This window comes from Mirounga leonina, unplaced genomic scaffold (assembly GCF_011800145.1).
Source record: "Mirounga leonina isolate KUSES-001 unplaced genomic scaffold, KU_Mleo_1.0 Mir_82, whole genome shotgun sequence".
NCBI lineage: Eukaryota > Metazoa > Chordata > Mammalia > Carnivora > Phocidae > Mirounga > Mirounga leonina.
In genome coordinates this window covers 11,016,217-11,039,790 of record NW_023270825.1, presented here as the reverse complement: position 1 = coordinate 11,039,790, position 23,574 = coordinate 11,016,217, and the positions used below count along the sequence as shown (strand labels likewise).

General features: G+C 58.7%; 1 protein-coding gene across 1 annotated transcript in view; it reads right to left on the bottom strand.

Moving 5' to 3' along the window:
* Positions 1-3,506: 3,506 nt before the first annotated feature.
* Positions 3,507-23,574, bottom strand: part of ITPK1 (inositol-tetrakisphosphate 1-kinase) — a 170,093-nt gene continuing 150,025 nt past the window's right edge. The window contains exons 7-11 of the mRNA XM_034993014.1: positions 23,235-23,275; positions 20,337-20,502; positions 14,605-14,672; positions 10,051-10,213; positions 3,507-5,757 (exon numbers count right to left, since the gene is read on the bottom strand). Of these exons, the coding sequence (XP_034848905.1) occupies positions 5,399-5,757; positions 10,051-10,213; positions 14,605-14,672; positions 20,337-20,502; positions 23,235-23,275 (797 nt within the window). The 3' untranslated portion in view covers positions 3,507-5,398. The remainder of the gene's footprint in view (positions 5,758-10,050; positions 10,214-14,604; positions 14,673-20,336; positions 20,503-23,234; positions 23,276-23,574) is intronic.

Below are 23,574 nucleotides of genomic sequence, written 5' to 3'. Positions count from 1 at the left end.
GCTGGCCGGCCCCCTCAGCCAGGGCCCCGAGGCAGCCAGTGGTCCTGGCTCTGTTGTCCCCTTTGCAGGCCCTGGCCAGACGGCCCGGGCGCTGCTTCTGAGAGGCTGCTCCCAGCCTGCCCAAGCCCAGGCCACCCTGTCGCCCCCTTGCTCCTTTCCTCCTGCTCTTGACTCCTGCCCTCGTGCGCCCCTCTGCAGGGCGGACCACCCCCCAGACTTTAAATGGTAATCTTTTTTCTCTGGACACAGGCAGCTTTCTAGAAGTTTCCTTTCCACCGTCAGAGCCATTGGGCACAACTGCAATAACTTCTGACCTTTTGGTGAAAGCTGAGAACTCCTGACTGTAATATATTCTGTACAAAATTTATCTAAGGAAAAATAAATCTGCTCTGGGCTTTCTGGTTTCTTTGGATGTCTCCCCCCTTGACTCAGAGTGGGGTGGGGTGGGGTGGGGTGGGTTCGGGCAAAGGGACAAGTGGAAGTTTATTTCCCTGGGGCAACTCCTTTCTGGGCTACTTTTTAGTCATGGAACTCAGGGTAAGTGACTTTGCATCTCTGGACATCAATTTCTTCATCTGGAAAATGGGGAGAATACGTATTATTTCCATCATCAGATGATGAGGAGGATTCGAAGGGCCCGGGCAGCCTGGACCATAAAACCATTATGATGATGATACGAGTCCTTTGAAGGAAGGGTCCTGGCAGGTCTAGGCCTCGCCTATGAGGCTGGTGACGGGCTGCCCACCGTCACTAACCCTCCCGAGGCACGGAGGAACGCCCTCCAAAGCTGGTGCCGTAAGGCGTTTATTTCTTCACATGTTTCAAGGGTGCAGTCCATCCGTGACAATTACAGAAATACAACACCAAACTGTATTCCACGAGGCGGTCAGATACCAAAACATCCGCTACCATGACTAGTTAACAAAGAGAACATGGGGTCACCTTGTCCCCGAAATAACCCATCCCAAAGATGGCCACCTGTGGTGTCATAATCATGCGGAACACAGGGGCGCCTGGGGGGCTCAGTCGTTAAGCGTCTGCCTTCGGCTCAGGTCATGATCCCAGGGTCCTGGGATCGAGCCCCGCATCGGGCTCTCCGCTCGGCGGGGAGCCTGCTTCTCCCTCTCCCCCTGCTTGTGCGCTCCCTCTCTCTCCTTTTCTCTGTCTCTGAAAAATAAAATCTTTAAATAAAATCACGCAGAACACAAAGCCCAATCGAAAGAGCCAATGGACGTTTCCTGGCTTTTCCAGAAGCAGTGATTTTTATATACAGTCTGCGTACGCATAGAAACAGTGTGTGCTTGGAGGTACACAATCAAGTACACGGCAACTTGGGGGTCTGGTTAATGTTGTCGCCCGTGTGTGAATGGGGTCAGAGCGTCAGCACTGAACTAGAACCACCAGACTTTGGGTAAAGTCACCATGGGAGAAGCTTTTTGAGGGAAAACAGATGTCGAAGGTGTGATCCCACAGACAGCCCTGGAGGAAGAGGTCAGCCAGGCTGTGGGGGACGAGACAGCCCTTCCAAGCTGTCGGGTCACGGATAAGCCTGGAAGTAAAGGGGAAATGCAACCGTTTCTGGAAAAGGCCCCTGGCGGTGTGGGCGGGGCAGGGTGGTCAGAACCAGAAGGAAGAGTGCCCAGGTCCAACCGCGCTGTCCTGTGAACAGTCTGTTTGGGGGGCAGGGGGAGTCGCTCCGAGATCACATTGGCGACGCTGCGCAGAGAGAAGGGGCAGAGGCCCAGGCCCTTCCTCGTGGAGGGCAGGACCAGCGGGAGCATCGCGGGTCTGGGGCCTTGGCCACATCACGTCAGACTCGGGCAGGGCAGGGCAGGGCAGGGCAGAGCGAGGCGTGCGGCATCAGGGCGTGGCCAGGCTGGCCGAGGAGGAAGGTCAAGGATCGGGGCACTTCTCTGCCCTGCGGTAAGCCACGCGGAGGGGCTGTCGCCTTCAGGACAGCCAGCATGCAGCGCAAGGTCTCTGTAGCTCCGGGCCAGGGCCCGTGGAGGACGAGGGGCTGTCAGGGATGCCACCGGATGATCACTTTCTAGGGCACAGAGGAGAGGCCGATGCAGACCCCAGGGTCACGAGTGAAGCCATTCGTCAGCTGTGTGGCCGGTGTGAGTGCCCGGGCCGAGGACAAGCTTCTAGATTAGGACGAGGACACGCCGTCTCCCTCGGTCTCAGAGTGGCCACGTGGCAGGCAACGGCTGCGTATCCCCGCTGGCTGGAAAGCTCGTTTCTGGTGGGCCTTCAACCTTCCATGAGGCCCGCCGGGCAGGCTTCTGGGTAGAGAGGAACTCTTTCAAAGTTGTTCTCTCCGTTATTGATGGAGGCCCACTGAAAGGATGCACCGGAGAACCCCCTGGGGTTCCAGCTGGGTCTGCCTCCTCCCAGTGATGCAGGACGGCTTCAGGCCCCGCCCACCATGTGTGGCAAACCAAGACACCTCGGTGAATGCCAACGGCAAGGGCGCTACCCCGGGACACTCCCCCGGGGCCCTCTGGAAGAGGTTAGCTACCAAGAGCCTGCACTCAGTCGGGGCCTAATGTTTCTGGCATCACAGCGTTCTAGAATCAAAGCATCTGGAAGCAGAACTGAGCTCCAGGCCTCTGCTCCAGGCTGCCCAGGGCAGAGATCTTGCAAGTGACCCTCTGGACCTACCCAGGGCCTCAGCCAAAATGCTCCTGGAGCCCTTGACATCAGGAGTGCCTCCAGCAGCCCTGGCTGCTGACCGCCACCCAGACAGGTGCCGCAGGGCCGCGGACCCCACCATGCCCACCACCCGGCAAACAGACGCTTGGGATTAGTCCTAACTGCCCTCCTGATTCTGGTGGGGCCAGCTCCAAGCGATACACATGCACACCGCGGCAGACCCCGCCCTGGGGCCCTGACCCAGGGGTGGCAGCAGCAAGCCTCGGGGAAGGGGCTGCTAAGGCGGGTGCATTTCGGTGGGCCCTTCCCTGATGCAGACACCGCAGGGCCTGAGGGGAAATGAACTCTATGAGCGCCCCGGGATCCAGTGCCGTCGGTGTGCATCCAGCCAACACCGGAGTGGAGGTCGCTGGCTGGTGCCTCCTCCCCACCGACGGCCCCTCTCGTCTCTGCTCCTGAAACCCCTCGATCAGAATGGCCAGTGTTTGCTGGGTGGTGATCACCAGCCGGGCCAGGAGTGGCCTGCTTGCTCCCACACTGGGCCTTCCCTCTCCCTGCACCTGCTGCTCCCAGGTCTTTAAGAGGCGAAAACCACCCCTGCTCGGTTTTGGCTCCCAGAGGCAGTAGTCACCCTGCTTGCCACCTGCATCGAGGCCAGTGGGGAACTGTTACTGGACCTGTGGGCCCTGGACCTGAGCACGTGTGACCCTGGGGGTGGACCTAAGTTACACAGGAACACGGTATGGCCAGGAGCCCCAGCCCAGCATCCGGGGTCACCCGCACCCCCCCTCAACCTGTTCTTGAGGCAGATCGAGATCAGAATTTCATTAACAGACCAGAACGACACAAGCTTTCAGCAACATTTGTAAGCACGTGTGAAATGTAGTTTGATTTCAGTAGTTTATTTTGGAGACAAAGCAGTGCAAGAGGCCAGCCGCGCTTTCCTGCTTCCCCGGGGCTCAGGGTTGGACTAGGAAAGGCGCCGTACAGACATTATAATCGGGGTTCAACACTCAAGTCGTGTAAACGCGGTTAGTCAGTGGGCCCTCGGGTTCCAGGACAGCCGGGCAGTTCCAATGGCACCAGCCCTCACCCCAGGCCCAGCCCTGCTCGATGGCGGCCACCACCCAGCCCTTCCTTTCCGGAAGGTGGGCGACCCCCACGCCCCCGCTGAGCCAGGACTGAAGTTCCCTCCGAGCACCCAGGTCAGCAGCCTCTCTGGGGCCACCCTCACTGGACCTTGCAGGGCAGCCCAGAGGCCCTTCCCGCTTTCTCAAAGTGAACGGATATCTGAAGACACAAGATCATGCTCAGGGGGTCCTATGCATCAAACCCAGGTTCACCTCATCCCAGGGCTGACAAAGCCTCTCGCTGGCCCCCTTCTCTGTGGAGGGGCAGGTGGGCTGCCCGCTGCACTGTGGGAACAGACCGATCGGCTGGTGGGATCTGTTGCCATCAGGGGCCGGGGTGACGCTCATGGAGGAGGGGGTAACGGCTTCCTCCCCTCTGGGGATCAGCTCCCTTCACACTTGGCTGGCTTAGTGCTTAGGGCTTACAGTGAGTATGGGAGAAGGGTGGAGCGGGCCCGCTGGGCGGGTGTGAAAAGACGTGAAGCGTACAGGCAGCCGCCCCCTCCCGGGGAAGAGGGCCCCCGAGCGCCTCGATGCCAAGCGGAGGCGCAGCAGGTTGACTTCTCAGAGAAGCAGGCTGCACCGCAGGGGCTCGGGCATCAAGCCTGCCCTTCAGAGTGCTCTGGGCTCAACCACTCATCAGAGATGAGGACACAGAGGCCCAGCAACTCCGGGGGTGATTTGTCCAAAGTCACGGCACAAATCCTTGGCACAGGCGGGATCAGCCCGGGGGCTCCCAACCAGGCAGTCTCCTCCTGGGTCCTGGGGAGCAGCGCCTGGCCAGGGAGGGAGGCCCCCCTGCAGGGCTGCACGGGACCCAGGCTGAAGGGCCTGGTGGACCCCAGGGAGCTGGACGTGGAAAGGGGAAGCCAACTCAAGGCCTTCCTTCTTCCCTTTTGTGGGCAGGCAACAGGTGGCCCACAGCCCAGACCCCCCGCGTGGAATCCCCCAAGGAAACAGTGGGTGCACCTCTCACTCCCTCTGGCTCTTGCTCTTGGGAGGGACAGCTGCACACCTGGTTGGGGCTCTAGGCCCCGTTCTGCACAAGGCTGTGGAAGCGGCCAGTCGGAGGGTGACAGCGAGGGGGCCCGGCCCAGGTGCAGAGGGCTTGGAGAAAAGAGAGAGAAGGAACCCCTCACTCGCTCTGCTCAGCCGCCAAAAGCCTGCCCCCCTCTGGGGTCCCCGAGGCCTGATCCACAGCAGCCATCGAGACGAACAGACGTGGATGTGCACACACACTCACACACTCGCTCACACACACACACACACACACACCACCTCACATTCAGAACTAGTGTTGAAGACACAGCAAGTGTAAACCCAGTGAAGACATCTGCACAGCAGGTATCAGGCGGGATGTCCATCTGCCCCGAGGCTGGACCACTTAGGGTTCTTTTCCATCTCCCCCTCCACCACCCCTTATTTCAATCATGACATCAGAAAATCAGGTTAAAAATTAAAAAAGAAGAAGAAGAAGGAGAAGAAGAAGAAGACGAAAAAGAAGGAGAATCAGATCGCTGGGAATTCTTAGTAGGAGCGTCACTGCTGGGAGGGGCTGACCCAGCAGGTGCACTCTGCGGCCCGCGCCGCCCTCTGCGTCCCGGGCTCCATGGCTACTGGGAGGAGGCCTTCGTGGCCAGCGAGGCCACGCAGTGCTGCTGGAAGCTGGGGGACACGGCGGCGGTGCAGCCGAGTCTCTGGTGCGGGAGCTTGGTGGTGCCGCCTGGGCCCACGCCGCCCGCGTCGGCCTCCGACGTCCAGGGGGGGTCCGGGCCCATCATGCTGCTGCAGCAGCCGGGGCCGGCGCTGCACGTCCGCTCGCCCGCCAGGCTGCCCGCCTGCTCCGCCAGGAGCCTGCTGTGCCTCAGGGGGGCCACGTCCCCCGCGGCTGCCGTGGCCGTGCTCTGGCCCTGCAGGACTGTGGCCACGTGGTTCAGGAGGTCTGTGAAGAACTCGGTGACGCCCTCGTAGCCTGCGGGTGGGAAAGACAGACAGCACGGGGCGCTGAGCCAGGCTGCGGTGGAGACGGGCTGCAGGCGCGGGGCAGAGCGGGCGCAGGCTGACCACAGGGCTCGCAGAACTCGAGGAGGGCACGCTCAGGATTTCGAGAAAACCGAGGCTCAGTAACTAAGGGGACACACATCGAAGCCACCAAGCCTAGACTCAAAGTTGGGTGCGGGCGGCCCCAAAGGGCTAGTCCTTGAATTCAGCTGTCCCGAGGGTGTGAGAAGCGGTCACGCCCGGGACAGGCAGACGCCCTGCACCCTGTCCCTCTCACGCACAGCTTCAGTGTCTCGGGAACTCACCCACCCAGTGTGCTAAGATGCACGTGGGGAAGAGGAATGGCAGGGCGGGGCAGGGCGGGGCCAAAGGCCCACTCCTCACGTTCTCAATCACAAACAGCCCTCTACTCCACGTGGCCCAGCCTCAGCTTCCTCCTGTGTAAACTGAGAGGTCTCGGTTTGGAGGCTGCTGTGGGCACGCCCGAGGGGACGCGGGATCGACAGTGGCCGCTCCTGGAACAGAGCCTGCTGCCTCCTCACCCCCAAAATACCCGCGGGGAGGCCCTCTGTACCACGTGCTCGGAGCATCAAAGCCAAAGGACGGAGACTGGGTGTCCCCAGTGGGGCACTGCACCCCCACACCCGTGCCTCTAACAGAGCGGGGCCTGGGGCTGCCCACAGCCCACATTTATTTCCTAACACAGATATGAAGGCAAATGTCAGCAAACACGTCCTCGGGAGCTACCCACCGAGCCGTTTGTCATCTGGGGCAAGGATTCCGCTGACTCCCAAAAAACTGCTTTGGTAGAAATTCAATATGAGTGGGCACCCTCCCCCCACGCTGAACCACCCTGGAGGCCGGAGGGCTGGGCACACAGCTCCAAGACCAGGGCAGAGAGCGTGTGCCCGCCCCGGGAGGGGCTCCAGGCACTGCCGACCGCCCGCACGAACGTGGCCTCCATCAGCAACGTGAGGCCGGTGCTCAGAGGGTGCCAGGACCCTCGCACGTCCTCCAGGAGGGCCCTCCCAGCTGCCAGCACAGCCTGGCTGGGAATGAGCCTCAGAAGTGAGCAGGGCGCAGCCCCTGTCACAGGAGAGCCCATGCGGGGCCAGGCGGCAGGGGCGGCCTCATTTGTCCACAATCTTACTTGCCCGGCAAACAACAGCTATGGCTTTGAGGCGCCCGAGGCTGAGAGGGGGGAGCAGAAGTGCCCACAGCAACGGGTAAAACAGCTGATGAGCACCAATGTCATTCTTCACAACGCTGTCCCCATTTTGCAGATGAGGAGACAGAGGCACAGAGAGTTAAGTGACGGGCCCCATGGACAGGGGGACTGACACGGGCCCGTCAGTGAGGGTGTGGACACCCACAGCCGCTGTTCACCAGGCTCAGGAAGTGCCGGCCTCCAGGCCTCTTCACAGCCGCTGGGGAGGGGGACCCACGGATTCGCCTCGTTTTACGGAGGAGGACACAAGGCTCCCAAGTGACAGAGCCAGGACCTCAATCGGCGCTTTGGTGCCACCTGCGCCTTGACGATCCTGTGGTCCTGGGTGGCCCGCCGAGGCCTGGGGGAGGCCAGGGAGGATGGGCAGGGAGGCGCAGGTGCGCTGCTGGGATCCCGGGATAGAGATGCAGGCAGAGGGCGGAGGGCTGGAGAACAGTCAGGCTGTTCCCTCGGCGACCACTCTGCGGTCCCCAGAAGAGGCCCAGGGCAGGGCATGTGCGCTTCCTGAGGCTGCTGTGGGAGACCCGAGGCTGAACCGGAGGCTAGCGGACGCCCCTGAGGTCAGCCTGACCTGGCTAAAAGCCACACAGCCGGCGCCCCGATGCCTGGGGAGAGCAGACAGAGCGTGAACGAGCGCTGCGGGCCCCAGCTCGGGGCCGGGCACTGTGCCAACGTCCCCGCCTCTGTCTCTGCACGGTGGGAAGCTCTGTCCCCACGGGCACAAGTGTCCACCTCCGTGGCTTGTCCCGTCACAGCCTGGAAGGGCAGGCCGGGATCTGAACCCTGGCCTTCGGCTGAGAGGCAGGAAGCCTTGTGGTCAGGAGGGCATGGTGCCGCTCCCAGCTCCACCACGTGGTAGCCACAGGACCGGGCTAGTCAGCCAGCCCGCCACCACGTCCCCTCGGCTGAAGGGAGATCTTAACAGCCCACTGCACGCTGCGCTGTGGTGTCGACAAAAGCGGGGAAAGGGCTCTCAGAGCAGGCCTGCTGTGCGGCCAAGAGCTGCGGCTCTTACTACTTCCTGAGCCTGGCATGCAGCCCCCTCGATGGGGACGCTACTGCCCACCCAGGGCCCGACGTGGCCTCCCCTGGCACGCACTCCTCAGGACGGGCCCACGAGTGCTTGCCAACCAAGCCGGGAGAGGCCAGGGAGCAGCCGTCTCCTGGGGAGACGCTCCCAGCGGCGTGCTCCCTCAGGCAGTCTCTGCTGGGCTCGGCCTCAGCCCTCCGGCTGCCTCAGACCCCACCTCCATGCCTGGCCCCACCTGGGCGGCCCTTCTCTGGGCTCCTCTGGGTAGAAGCCTCTCCGCCCACATTGGCTCACAGTCCCTGTCCCTCCTCTGAGCACCCAGGATGCCCTCGTGATGCCCAGCCCAAACTGCACAGGCTGGGAGGGGGCCGGCTCAGGACCTTGCACAAAGCCAAAGCTCAAGTGCAGAGCTCCATGCTCTCACCATCTCCCATCTCCATCTTTCTAGAACTTCTACCCTGACAGCCCTACATTACCCCCTCCTTGTCCCACCAATCCTCACGCTTGGCCACCACTAACCGTGTCCTCCCTGCTTTAGATCCTCTCATTTATTTTCATTGTTTCCCCTGACACGCCCTGGATTCCCTTGGTCTCTCTCATTCCATCACTTACTCATCAAAACCCCACCTCTGCCAACATCCAGGTCTCCATGCAGGCTACACCCAGGGTGACTGGAGAAACACGGGCCATTGTCCCAACACTGGCCTCAGTGCCTCACTCTTACCTAGCTCAGAGTGAAACCCCACGTTCTCACCACGCCTCTGGCCTCCTTGTCCCAGCCCTTCCCAGAGGCCTTAGGGGGTAGCTCCTTCCCTTCCTCTGAGCCGTGATCACGCCGCACCCGCGTGTCTGGACCAGCTGGGACACACAGTAGGCCCTCAAGACTGAATGGCAGAAAGAGCCGGTGGTGTCCTCCCAGCCTCGGTTTCCGTGGCTGTGACTTGCGATGGTGGCTGGGCCTGGCTGCATGCTGAGTCAAGGGACACGCGTCAAGCACCCAGACTGATGCCCAGGAGCTGCTCAGCCTGCGGTCGCACTCCATGCCCCACGCAAAAGGCCTTACCCTGTGCCCTGCACACACCCCCTGAGCACTCCATACATGCCACGCTCGGGCTCCCCCACGAGATGCTAACCTCCTTGAGGGTAGGAACCATTTCCTGAGCGTTTTTACACCCACTGAGCAGTGACACCGACTTAACCTCCAGTGCAGCTACTTAATAAAGCTGAAAGTCAAAGCCAGCTGGGAGGGGGGACGAGCCAGGCTCGGGGCACTCCCACGCAAAGCGGGCTCATTCCATCAATGCCAACTGGGGACGTCATGGCCATCATCCCTGCAGGCTAACGGTCCCACTGAGGGTTCGCTGGGTGCTATCTCCCACCGAGCCCCTTGCTGCGTTGAGACGAGTGGAGCACGGCAGAGCCAGGCTGTGGCAGCAGCCCTGAGGGCCCTGGGACATGCGTCCTGCTCAGGGCTCTGGCAGACAGCAAGAAGCCAGCGCCGCAGCAACAGGGAGCTGGCTGGGTCCAAGGCCTGTCCCCAGCACCACAGCTCAGGGCCCAGGCCGGAGCACGGCCCAGCCGCCAACCTGTCCTGCGACCTGGGATAATTTCTCCCTCCCTAGGAGACTCGGTTCCCCACAGGTAAGCTGTGGAGGGTGTACTTGCTCCGGAATACTTTCAGCTCGTTAAATCCAGAAGGACCCAACAGATTAGCTGAGGTTTGGCCAACAAAGGCTAATGCTGCCGGCACGGGGTCAGGTGAGGAAGGTGAAGGGGATTTAGTGCGGGCCCACTAAGCGCCCTGTGCTCTCCCTGGCTGGATGCACCGACCTCGTTTGCCAACTTCACCCCACACTATAAACCCATTTTGCAGGCGGCGCTGAGGCCTAGCAGGACTGTACTAACCCCAGGGAGGTAGGGAGCTGGTCAACCCGACCCGCCTGCCCCATCACCCAAGGACACTGGTCTATAGACCGACGAAGGGGGTTCCTGGCTCCAACGCTCACCTGGGAAGGCGTTGATGTCGATGACCGCGTGCTGCCCGGTCTGGTTGTTGATGATGATGTCAATCCCGAAGAGTGACACACCCAGCGCCTGCCGAAGGGCCCGGGACAGCTCCCGGATGACCTCGTCGCTCGGCCGCTCGAACACGCCCTCGATCTTGTCCAGCTGTGTGCACACACACAGACACACAAACGGAAGTCAAGTCAGGCCATGGGTGGGGAGGTGCAACACCATACCACACACAGAGACCCTGCTCAGGTGCCCCAAAGCCTGGCCTTCCCCTCTGGAAGGGGGCAGGACAGACCCCTGGAGGGCAGCACTCACACGGCCACTCCCCAAGTCCCACCAGCTTCTGGGCAGGTACTAAGTGTCTAGTCCCTGTAACAACCCAGAAGGACGGCCCCACACTGCTGGTCTCCCGCTCTAGTCCCAGCCAGCCTGGGACAGGCACACGGACTCAAACTTGGCCCCTGGAAGGGCCGCCGAGGAAGGGGAACCTCGGGAAGGATTGCGGATCGGGGGATAGGGATTTGAATCCTAACAGTGACTTTCTACTAGCTCTGGGGTCCTAGGGAAAAGTACTCAGCCTCACTGTGCCTCAGTTTGCTCATGTGCAAAACAGGACCAACGAGGCCTCTCTCCTCTGCTGGTCACTGACGTGATGGGAACAGTATCGGCCTGGTCGGAAGGAGGTGCTACACCTGCATTTAGGGCAGGGAGGGCCCTGTGTTGCCTCTGAGTCTGTCAGGGGGAGGTTACAGGAGGTGCCCCATAAATACTGGACTCCTGAGTCCGGGGGGCCGTGGGGCTCAGAAGCCAAATGGGAAGAAGGGTGGTCGACCCTTCTTTTTGACCCAGTGAAGCTGGGTCAAAAACTGACACACAGAATTACCATGTGACCAGCAATTCCTCTCCTGGGTATGTAACCAACAGACTGAGAACAAGTACTATGCCAACGTTCACAGCAGTACTCGCAACAGCTAAAGGTGGAAACAACCCAAATGTCCATCAACACACGGACAGACACACAAACTGTGCTTTCCACAGGATGAAACGTTATTCGGCTACACAATGGCACAGAGTGGGTGAACCCTCAAAACATCAGGCCAAGCGTAAGAAGCCAAACACGATGGTCACACACGCTGTATAACACTGCTCATATGAAAGGTCCAGAACAGACAAGTTCATCGAGACGAAAAGCAGATGCGTGGTCACCAGGGGTTGAGAGGAAGAGGTTGCCAAGGGGTGACTGCTTAATGGGTACAGAGTTTTCTTCCGAGGTCGTGAAAATGTTTTGGAACATGATAGAAGGGGGTGATTGCACAAGGTGAACAAACTGAACGTCACTGAACTATTCACTTGAGAATGGCTATATTGTATCTTATGTGACTATCACTCAATGAAAAAAATAAAAATAAAGCTAAGTCAGGAGGGCTGAGGACAGAGCCCTGGGCACAAATGGCCCTTCCCCCAGCACAGGTAGCTAGAACGGCCGCTGGGGAACCTGCAGACACATACAGAGCAAGGAGCCCACACCAGGGCACCATCAGCAGCCCGCTGTGAAAGCCACGCCCGCGGGCTCTGCGCAGTCGGCAGGGCCCCCGAGCCCACGACCCTGCTGCCTCAGCGTCCTAGCAGAGGAAACACCTCGTAAGGGGCAGTCCCGGCCTGGCTGGGACAAGCCCTTGTCGCTGAGCACCTGCCCAAGCCCGGACCCGCCTCGAGGTCACTCTCGCCAGTCAGAGGCTCAGGCCGGCACGGCAGCTCGGCCACTGGACCTGTGGCCCGGGGTCCTCCCCAAGTCAGAGAGAGCCAGGCAGACGCCTTGGCACAGCCCACTCGCCCCTGCAGGCCCTGAGGCATCATGTACACTTCTGGGCCTTGTTTTCTCGCTCCAAGAAATGGGGTGATAAAATCACGTGCACCGCAGGACGTAGGAGCCAAGAGGCTTGCACACAGGCGTGCTGGCGAAGGGGACTGACTCCAGCTGCTGTATTATCACCAAGTCTCCTAACACACTGCTCAGAAAAGCACCTTCTCAGCTCAGCTAAGGCATCTCAGAAATCCTTCTGAAGGTGTTCGACGATCTTAAACTAAATAGCCATCCTAGGACAAGGTAAAGGCACAGAGATCCTGCCCCTGGGTTGTGAACATGAAGACAATGACGATGCTCTGGGAAATGGGGAGGCGATGGAGGAGGTCACTAACTCCCCGAATACCCTGACCAGCCTGCGGGGCAGGAGGGGGAGACAGAGGCTCAGTGAGGCAATGTGACTCCCAGGCCACACATCTGAAGCCTGGTGGAGCTCGGGGCTGAGGCCACCTAGTCTCGTCAGGGTCCACACTCTTCACCACTACCCTAGGACAGCAGGGTGTGGGGGCCTGCAAGTTAGGTGTGGGAGTGGGGTTCGCCTTCAGCGGCCTCCAGAGGGGGAGGAAGGCGGGGCTTCAAGGCCAGGCCAGGAGGCCCCGATGGGGACTGGAGGGACCCCTGGTGGGAGGGAGGAAGGCAGGAGGGGCTTACGTCTCCCACAGAAAAGGGCATGGCTGAGCGCACTTCTCTTGTTCTGTTTTTTTAAAGAGTTTATTTATTTGACAGAGAGAGACACAGCGAGAGAGGGAACACAGGCAGGGGGAGTGGGAGAGGGAGAAGCAGGCTTCCCACTGAGCAGGGAGCCCGATGTGGGGCTCGATCCCAGGACCCTGGGATCATGACCTGAGCCGAAGGCAGACGCTTAACGACTGAGCCACCCAGGCGCCACCTCTCTTGTCTTGTTTTATGGGGTGTCAGTTCTGGGGGCTTCCTGAAGGGCAGTCAGGAGCTGAAGGGAAGGAGGAAATGAGGGCGGACCCTACAGGTGGAGAGGAGGCCCAGAACTCTCTCGAAGCTTCTCAGCTTTCCTATCTCACAGATGAAGCACCAGGCTGAGCCGCAGACAGGTGATTATCTAAGAAGATTACCTGGGACCCTCTGGCATCAGTGAACAGCCCTAGGGGCTGCTAGGGCCACACAGGGACTGGCAGGGGCAGTGTCCCGGGAAGTCTGTGGAATGCCCCCCTGCCCCCCCACAAAGTCACCAGCCAAACAAGGTCTGCGACCCTCTCAGGGAAGAAGCCCTGTGGAACTGGGTCAGTCTAAAGTCTCTGAAGGTTAGAAGACCAGCACCCCTTTGCTTGCACAAAACAGCTTTTTGTATCTTACGTGCACACAGCCAGGCGCTGAGAGATTCTGGCTTAAAATCTGGTTGTTCTCGGGGTGCCTAGGCGGCTCAGTCATTAAGCGTCTGCCTTCGGCTCAGGTCATGATCCTGGGGTCCCGGGATCAAGCCCCGCATCGGGCTCCCTGCTCCGCGGGAAGCCTGCTTCTCCCTCTCCTGCTCCCCCTGCTTGTGTTCCCCCTCTCGCTATGTCTCTCTGTGTCAAATAAATAAAATCTTAAAAAAAAAAAAGAAAAAATCTGGTTGTTTTCCAAGCTTCCCTGACCACAGCACTTGTTCTGGGGAACGTCTCTCAACATCTTGAGGGACACTGGTGCTCCCTCCCAGTCCCAGGCCACGCCTGTGCTCTGTCAAACCCTCAGCACACAGCTGGCTCCTCAGAGGAACCAGACACGAGAAATGAACAGGCGGCCCGGGGGGGTGGGGGGGTGGGCAGGAGGTGATAGGCAAGTGCATGCCCCCAGTACAGAGTGAGTGGGAAACAGTAAGGCCCAGGGGCAGGGGCCTAAAGTGGATGCTGTTGGTGAGAACAGCCTAGGACAAGGAGGAGGACACAGGCAAATCCTCCCAGATTAGCCAGCACGGCCATGACTCAGGAGACGCAGCCCAGGGCTCCAAGGTCAGGGGAAGGGGCAGAGGAGACTGCCGGCCCGCTGGACTTGAGAGGGACGGCAGAAGCTGCCCTGTGACAATTTCTAACTCTCTGCTCTGGGCAAACCCTGCTCTGCCAGTACCAGTGAGGGAAGAAGTCCTAAATTCCCAAGAGACCCAGCTTTGGCATCAGACCAATCTGGGGTCATGGGCCAGCATGGCCCCTGAGTGAAGAGCCCTGTGAGTCTGGAGAAGTCACTCAACCTTGCTGAACATGAGCCTCCCCAGTCCGGAAAACAGAACTGTGTGCCCTGCTCCCGCAAGGGCGAGTCGGGGCCCAGGCGTGATGCCGCGAGGCGTCTAGGATGGTGCCTGTCACACAGCAACGTTCCCGGAACCCGCCCCAAGCCTGCCTACCCTGTGGGCCACCCCCGCGGAGGTACCAGCCAGCCCTTAACAAACGCTACTGGATTCACGCAGACATGGAAAGAGAAAGGAAGACGGACGTGCTGTTGCCTCCCACCCCTTTTTTTTAAATCAGGAAAAAGGCAGATTAGCAAGCAGGTCTGCAAATTCCTCGTGACTTGGGAGGAGGGTGGGGAGATCCTCACTCTGGGAGAAGAGTTAGAAAATCTTCCCTCGGGAGTAAGCTAATGCTCTGCTAGAGCTCAGCCCTGGGCCCCACCGCGAGCAGCACCCGCATACCCAGGGTCGGGAGGGAAGGCCACTACAGCAGGAGGAACATACCGCGGTCAGGACCGATGAGGACTCCGGCTTCGACACGTTGTGGCTATTGAAGAAGATGGACTCCCGGTCTGAAAAAGCAAAGACAGGAAGGAGCCGGAGTTAGCTCAAGGCAGAGAAGGTGACTCCACCAACCGACACCAGGGGGCAGCACCACTCCAGCCACAGTCTCTGCAGCCTTACGGTTCGGCATCCAGTAGCAGCCAACCTGGGGCCCCAGTGAGCCGGGCACCCCCACGCCAAGGAGACACAGCACCATGACCGGAAACATGTCCACTGAGGGCTCCCATTTCCCATACAAAAATAATTGCCTTAATGAGCCTACCTCTGCTACCATCTTATAGGATCCTATCTGGTTTTCCCCAACACCCAAGGCCCCATTCCAAAGTGTGTCTAGTGTGTCTTATGGACATGGCACTAGAAAAGGGGCTAAGAGGATGTCGTGGTGGCTGAGTGAGTGGGAAACGCAGTGTACCGGAGTATCAAAGGCCCGAAGTCAAGAGGTCCGGTGAATGCTATTTAATCCAGTATTTCCAGCCCCTCCCAGTATGTGACCATGGAACTCCTTTTCAGCATAGCACTTGAGAAATGCCCAAGCAGCCACCTGGCACGTGAGTGTTTAGAATACAAAGGGCTCTGCTGTTTCCCAAATACATAGGGGAAAAAATAGGAAATCGGAACATGGGCTTTTATAGGATCCATCCAAGAAAAGTATACAGAACAATTTGTCTGGCTTTGGAAGCTGGCACAGCCCCCCTGAAACACCTTCCACCTCCTCCCACACCATACTTCCTGATCCATGTCTGCCTCCCACCATACCCTCAGTCCCATTGGGGCACCACCCAGATGGGCAGACCGATCCCAAGAATAATGAGAGCAATAAGCAGCTGGTTTGTCTATCCATCCCATGGAGTGAGGTTGGTCGGTCACACGTTCTCAAGCACTTGGAAGCATGGGCACAAGAATGCAAGAATCACAAAACCGCGAGCTTCACCACCCCATGCCCCCCACCAAGAATGACATGGAGATATCCTGGGCCATGAGCCCCTACGTGGCCCTGGCAGCCTCTGCTTCAGTCCCTCCAGGACGGGGCATCATGGCTCCCGTTCCCAGGACACACTGCTCATCTCTGGGACCCAGGCCCCTAAGTGCAGGATAGGAAGGGCCTTGGTTGAGCACCATGGTGTGGAGGGGCCAGGCCGCAGGGGGCACCTGCTCTGATCGCCAAGGACCCCCACCAGCTCCAGGATTACGGTGCCGCAACAATCATGCATGAGAAAGTGATTCGGGCGGAGGCCAAGCAGGCAGGTGCTGAGATGTACCTGGCGTCCTTCCCGCTAAGGGGGCACACAGGCCCCTTGCCGCCCCGGTGTACCCGACAGTCCTCCCGCCACTCCGACCAGAGCCAGTCCAGACGGGGGGCACGAGAGACGGTCCTGGGGAGGAGCCTGGGGAAAATAAACACCCTGCAGGACTTGCGCCAGGCAGCCCCACCAATCTCTACTCCTGGGCGCTGACAGCCAAAAAGAGTGAGCCTTGAGGGGTGGCAAGGCCGGCGGGCCAGAGGACAGAGTGGGGATCGGGCAGCTGGAGTGGGGGATTCCGGCCCTCTGTAGGCACTGCCCACCTTGGCCCAACCCCACCAAACTCAGGGTGCCTCCCACCCACCCCGAGGGTCCCCAAGGGTGGCAAAGCAAGCCTTGGTAAAGGGTGGGAAAGGGCCATGCAGAGCAGGCAGACACAGCCAAGTTCAGGGAGGCTGGGAAGCCTGCAGGAGCCACAAGGCAACACCATGGGTGTTTATGCCAGGAAGGCAAGAAGCTGGGCACTCAGAAGGGCACGGCCAGCACCTGCTGAACTGGACAGATCATGTCACCCAAGAGCTCCCTGCGGCAGGAAGACCAAGTCACACACGTGGACCATTTCGAAGGAGACCGCTTCTCCTCCCGGCTAACTCTGACCCGAGGGCTCTGGCCAGAGGACTGGTGAGCACTGGCGGTGGGGGAGGGGGAGCCATCCTCTGCTCACATCCTACGTGTGTCTGGCTTGAGCAGGGGCCACAGGGCGTGTGGGCAGCTTCCAGCCACTCCCCGACCCCGGAGACCGGGAAGCCGAGACGGGTCAGAATGGGTCACACATCCTTTGATGCCAACTCCTCGGGGAGCTTTAAGAGACCCAGTCCCTCTAAAGATGAAGCTGGCTAGGCCCTGGCACCCTAATCACAGGAGCACTCTGGATCTGGGGCCCCAGGCATCCCCCATGTCCACAGCGGTCCTGAGACACACAGCCTGAGTGAAGAAGCCCCACCAACACCCTGCGGGGGCGGGAGAGCAATGAAGGGAATAGGGGTGCCGTGGCCCCCAATTTACAGATGAGAAAGAAGAGAGTCCATGACCAGCTTAATACCCCAATACTGCAGTAACTCAGTAGTCAGGAGAAGCGGCCACTCACTCTTCTGCTCCGTCTGCCTCATCTCCACGCAGGTCTCGGGGCCGGGGAAACAGGTCACAGCACTGCAGACGGGGGCCCAGATGCTCTGCCAGGTCCCATACGTGTATCCGCCGCACAGAGGGGCGGCCCTGGCTGCCCTGTCCAAGGGGCTCCCTCAGCCAGTGGCAGCCCCGGACCCCACTGCTTCCTCTGGAGCCCTTCATCTATGCCATGATGCATCTTTTTATTATTTCTTTGCACATGGGCGCTCTCTCCCATAGAATGCGAGCACACGGGGGCAGGGTGCTTGGCTGACTATCTCGTTCCCTCCCGGATCAGTACCTGGCACAGGGCTGGGCAGCTTCAAGGAGATGCGGCATCTACGGAGAGGCTGCAGGTGGCAGGTCAGCAAACCAGAGCCGGGAGGCCAAATCTGGCCTATCACCTGCATTTGTACATACAGTTTTATGGGACCACAGCATGCCCAGCTGCTTCTACACTGTCTACAGCTGCTTTCATGCTCCAAGGGCAGAGGTACATAATTACGACAGAGCTGGACATTCTCACTATCTGGCCTTTTGCAGAAAAAGTCTGCCGAGCCCAGCTCTATGTGCTAAGTGATGCCGTTCTTTTATGGACCCCAAGGGAAAAAGGCCCAGAAAGGAGAGGAGAATAAAGGCACTAGTCCTCACAGTCAAGAAACAGAAGTAAATCCACCGAACAAAAGGGGGAGCGGAGAAACGTGCCCATCTGGATCCTGGCCCTGGGGAGAGAGAGGGGAGCCATCTCCCCAGCTGTGAACGAAAGGCAGAGAATGTGTGCTCCTGGTGGCTGGCGCAGGATACCACCAACCCTCTCAGTAAGAACCTGACTTCCATTCCAGCCAAGGCAAGCGCGAGATGCCACCGGCCCTAGGACACACCTGACTTCAGAGATGCCATCCAGTAAACACGAAAAATGGCCCTGAGAATCAACAGAGCACGGCAGTTAAGGAGGGAAGGCTAGTGTCCCTGGCTGCCCTCCCCGAGGTCCTGAAGAATCCCACTCAAGAGCCACAGCTCCCTGCATGGACAGGGGAAGCTGCAGGCCTGCCGTGCTAGACGAGAACCAGAAAGCCAGGGTGGGGGCTAGAAAGAGCCCAGAGCCCCCAAAGCCCCCCTGCTCAATTGGTCCAGCTTAAAGGACCACTGTCGATTTATGCTTCTGATCCGGAAAGCACACACGTATCAAGAGAACAAAGCCCACGCCAGCTCCCTGGCATGATGCCCCAAAGGCTGCAGACATGAAACCAGCTTTGGGGATGGATGGACGAACACGCTGAAAGTTAGGTCAGCTTATCTGAGCACAATAAACATTTCGGCATTAGCTCTGTGTGCTTATCTACTCATTGATTTGGCCCCAGCTGACATTTTATGGAAAACCGGCAAGCTGGAAATGGTCAGAAGACACACAGACATGGAGCCCGCACCCTCAAGACACAGGACAGAGAGTCCACACCCTGCTGCGAAAGGCTCCTGGTGCTGAGACAGAAGCTGGCCCAGCACTTTGCAACCAGGAGGAAAAGGAGAAAAAAAAAGAATACTTTTTGTCTTCAAAGGAAGAAAACCTGGTGATAAATTCCTTTTACAGGCAGAAGAATTTTGGTAAAGGAAAAAAAAAAAGAAAAGAAAAGAAAGGGAGCTACATAAGGTATACCACTCTTAATTTAACACATTTTCCAAAGACTTAAAACATAGTATTTTTTAAAAATCAGGAAAATAATAGAGGATTCTTTTTTTTTTAAAGTCTCTTGGGGAGCCTGGGTGGCTCAGTTGGTTAAGCGTCCGACTCTTAATCTCCACTCACGTCTTGATCACAAGATTGTGAGTTCAAGCCCCAAGCTGGGCTCCATGCTGGGCATACAGCCTACTCTTCCAGTCCATAATCTGTAAGAATGCCTCTTGCTGGTATCCAGTCACACACAAAAAGACGACCCCCCCCCACCCCAGTCCGTGGTCCTCTCACCCCTAGATCATTCCATCATCCCAGTGTGCTGGGGCTGGGACCAGGGTGACAATGGGGATGTCCCAAACCCTGACACTGCAGCCTCGAGTCCTGGGGCCCCACACCCGACGAGGAGGCTGCCTGCACCCAGAAAGGAAGTGAAAAATCGATGCACATTTCCAAAGTATCTGCTCTCTGTGTTCTGTTAATGGGAAGAAAAAAGCCGTCCAGGGAAGAACAGCTGAGAGAGGAAGACAAGAACAGCTGAACTTCATTCGAGAAGTGGCTTAAAGCCACCAGGAGCGGATGGTGACAGGCAATCCCAGCAGGGGAGACTTTTTAAGAAGACACATCTGTTTGCTCAGATGGAGACAGAACAGCCCGGTATTTCAATACATCTGGTGATGGCTGGGTTCCCTTGCAGAGATAAATGTACGGCGTGTTTGAGCAAACCACATGAGGACAATCAAATATCCTCCAAGGGGTCCTCTCAGAAAGCTCTGCTTATTTCAAAGACGCTGTTACTCTGTGCCAAAGGTTTCTGGAACTTGCCTTAGAGATGCCTTCAGAACCCCCAGACATTCTTTTGAGCAGCCCCAACACGAGCAAATCCTTATCTTAGTGTCTGTTTTTGAAAGGGCCAAGGGCCACCTGGTGTCAGGAGAGCAGCTAAAAAAAAGTTGAGTTTGTGGAGCCCCTCAGCCTCCAATGACAGCAGCATCCTGCAGATACCGCCACCCTGTGACACCTGAGGGATACCCGGGATCCGAAACACTCGGACTCAGTCCTCACCCCTGCAAAGAGGGGGCCTGGTGGGGGTGACTGCCCACATGTACCTGGCGGAGGTCCCACAGCTAGGAAGCGCCATGAACCTGCAGGACTTCGAACGGAGCGCAGAGCCACCTCAGTGGTTGCAGAAGTGGCTAGTAACTCAGTGTTTCCCCATTTGGAAAAAGGGGACCTGATAAAGCAGTCAGCACTCTGGCCCTCAAAATACGAGGGGCCCTTTCCCAAACTCACTTCCCTGAAGGGCCCATCATCCATTCTAGCATGTTCCTCATGAGTCTCATTTCTGTGTGGGGCCCCAGGAAGCATCCTGGTATTTCAGATGGATGGAGACCCTACAATGACCTGGTGGGATGGGGTTTCACCTTGTTCTCCGAGACCTCCCCACCTACTGCATGCAACTCCTTCAACCTTCAGATCAGCCCATCCCCGCCACCCCCCCACAAAGTAACACAGGGTGGCAGTGGAAATGCTGTAGGACTGACGGCTGATGCCTGTCCCAGCTGGGCCCCCGAGACGGCAGAAGGCTTGGTTACCTGATGTGCCCGCAGAGAAGTTCTTCAGCGAGGGCCTCTGGACGACAGTGTAGGATTCGCCCACCACAAACACCTTGTACAGGACGGCGTTGTGGTTGATGAAGTTCTGGACCACACAGGGTGGCTGGATGGCACTCAGGCCCTCCTGGTTGAACACGATGGCCATCTGTGGGGACAGGGGGCCAAGGGCTGTCAGAGTCCACTACCTACTCAGTCTTAGACACAGGGGCACGTCACCAGTCCAGAGCTCTGCTACCAAGGACCATCGCTGTGAACCGAGGACTCTCCATGAAAAATCTCAAGCCAGGGTGAGTGGAGTGAGACTTGAGAAGAACACCTGGGGATCAATTCACTCCTACTCTGGGGGCTTAGAAATCCTGCAACATCAGGCTCTCCCTGTAGGGTTGAGCTGGCTGTGCACTGCACAACTCCTCTATTCACACTGTGATCCAGGAAATAGGACCCCCAGTTGTATACTACGCATTCTTTATGACCTCCTTAGAGGTTTCTCCACAAAGATCCAGGTGAGGCAGGAAGTGGAAGGCAATGGATCGGGAGTTGGGAGGCCTTGAGTCAAAATCCGTATGTGGACAAAGGCTGCCTCTGGTTGCCCACTCACGACATGCCCAGCCCTGTTCCGACCGCTTTATGTGAGTCACCTGGTGCTGTCCTCACAATGCACCTCTGAGGGGGGCACTATTCTCATGCACCTTTTACAGACAAGGAAACTGAGGCCCTAAAAAGCTCAGTGGCTTGTTGGAAAGTGACAGAGCCCAGGATGGGACTGAGTCTGCCCAGCACGCAGCCTTGGCCTCTGACACGCAGAGTAAGCTACACGGAGGCTTGAGGGACAGGAACATGCTGCTCCCAGTCCCTGACTGTCTGAGGACAAAGGTCCCCCCTGGAAGGATCTGGTAGGCCACTAAAGCAGGGAGAGCAGAAGGGCAGCTGGAGAAAAATCTCTGCTTGGGCCGTCAGCTGCCGGTCTGGGGCCACGGCTAATCCCTTGCAGCCCACAGGCCCCAGGAAGGAGCCACCAGATGCCCAGGACTCGGGGCAGGAATGTCGGAGCCTGGACAGCTGGCTGCCTGCGCCGGCTGCCGCCCCTGGCATCCACGGTCGTAGAGCACCACCCCAACGTTCCTGGTGCTTAGCCGCACGGGGCAGAAGCAGAGAAGCAGGCCACGGGGGGAAACAGACCGTGCACGCACTGCATGTACGTGTGTGTGCACGCGCCACAGGGACCGTCCCCTTAGCCTTCTGCCGAGGAAGGGAAAGAACACAGGGGGCTCTGGAGCCAGACACGGGTTTAAGTCCTAGCTCCAGCGCCCAGCCACCAGAGTGCGGGGGGGGAACTTGCTCCATTTTCCCCACTTATAAAACAGCAGCAGTAACTACCACAGGATAGCTTCAGAGGTGCTTTGGGCTTCTGGCTCAGGGGTTCAACTCAGAAGCGGGGGTTGGTAATTTCACTCTAAGCAAATCAGTGTGCTTGCCCTGGTTTAAAAACCAAACAAAAACCCAGGCAGCTCTGTGAACACACAATGAAAAGGGAGTAGTTTGGCCAAACTAGTTGGGTTTCACTGAGCTTGGGGCTGGGGGACTCAGAGAGACCTCAGTAGAGGTGAGGACCCTAATCAGAAAGCCTCACTTTGCTGTCTAAAACCAATCATGTCCATAGAGCTGTCCTCTATCCTCGCTGCACTCAACATCCCCAGGCACCCCTAGAATAGGTGAGGAGCCCTGCCCCCCAACCTCCAGACTCATGCTGTGGGGGGCGCCCCACCCGAGGGGGCAGCCCTGTGATGTGAAAGCCTCCCAGGAGGCAGGCGGCCTGCGGCACACACCAACTCCCTGGGAGCCTCCAGGTTCCAACCCTGGAGGCTCCGTTCCCAACCGCCCGCTCAGGAGAAGAGGAGCCCCTCCCTGGCACAGCACACTGTGGGTCGGGAGAGACAGGGATGCACACGTGTACATTTTGGAGCCAGATTCCAACAGCTAGACTACGGGATGAAAGCCTCCCTGGAACACAGCGACCCCAGACGTGAGGGTCGAGACTCCTGCCAAGGAGGGAGCTCACTTGGATCCGAACACCCCCACCGTTCTGCAGTGACCTGGCAGGCTCCATACCTGGTTCCCTCACAGCGCACCCAACGCTTTCTGCGCCAGGCCCCACAGCAGCACGGGCAGCAAGCCCCTCCTCCTCAACCACCATCACATCCCCACTTCCAAGTGCGGACAGACACTCAGAGAGGCTGGGGGACCTGCCCAAAGTCACACAGTTGGCAGTGCACAGAGCCAGACCTGCTCCCAGGTCTGTATGAGTCCAGAACTCTCTCACGGAGAGAAGCGGTTACTCTCCTGCAGGCTGAGCTTTTCTGCATCAGGAGGGTCCAACCACGCTAATAGTGACTAGAGCCACCCTGCCAGTCAGAGAAGCGCAAGGCGCTGACCCACAGAGGGACCGGGTACTAGTGAACAGGGCAGGTGGGAGGTTGGCGGGCAGGTGCTGTGGGGGCAGTGAGAGCATCTTTCCAGCTCACAGCACGCAGAGGGGCCCGGTGCAGGGCCCGGCATAGAGCGGGCGCCCAGGGAGTGACTGACAAGCCAGAGGTCGTAAAGCCGGACAGGTCAAACTGCAGTAGGATCTGCAAGGGCTCAGAGGGGGCAGGCAGACCCCTGGCACACGCCTCCCACCCTTGGCGACAGGCCAGGCATGGGCAGAGGCTGGCGACAGTGTGCAGAGCCACAAGCAGGGGCAAGACAGGGAGCGGGAGCAGCAGGGGTGGGATCTAGCACACAGACTCTTGCGGGCTCCCAGAGGGACACTGTGAGCTGGAAAACCAGGGGCATGGGGGGAGGAAGTGGGGGAAGAGGGCAGTCAAAGTTTCTGCTTACCTCGTGAGAGTTGGTGCCATGAGCCACTCTGGTTTTGCAAACTATGGAGCAGGGAGAGAAAAGCAGAGAGAAATCAGTGAGGTGACTTCCCCACAGAGCCTGACCTGGCAGACATGGGGAGAAATTCCTGAAACTCCTGCAGCCCGTGGGGATAAGGGGCAGTGGGGAGCTAGGGAGACAGGCTGGCTCAACGGTGGCCAGCATCCGCACTCAGGGTGGTCTGGACAGACGCTGCCGGGCCAGCAGAAGAGCACCTCCAGCCCACACCACCTGAAGACCCATCTCCACTGTGCAGGCGGGAGCGGGACGCGGGGCTCAGTCCTCCCTGGCAGCCAAGGCC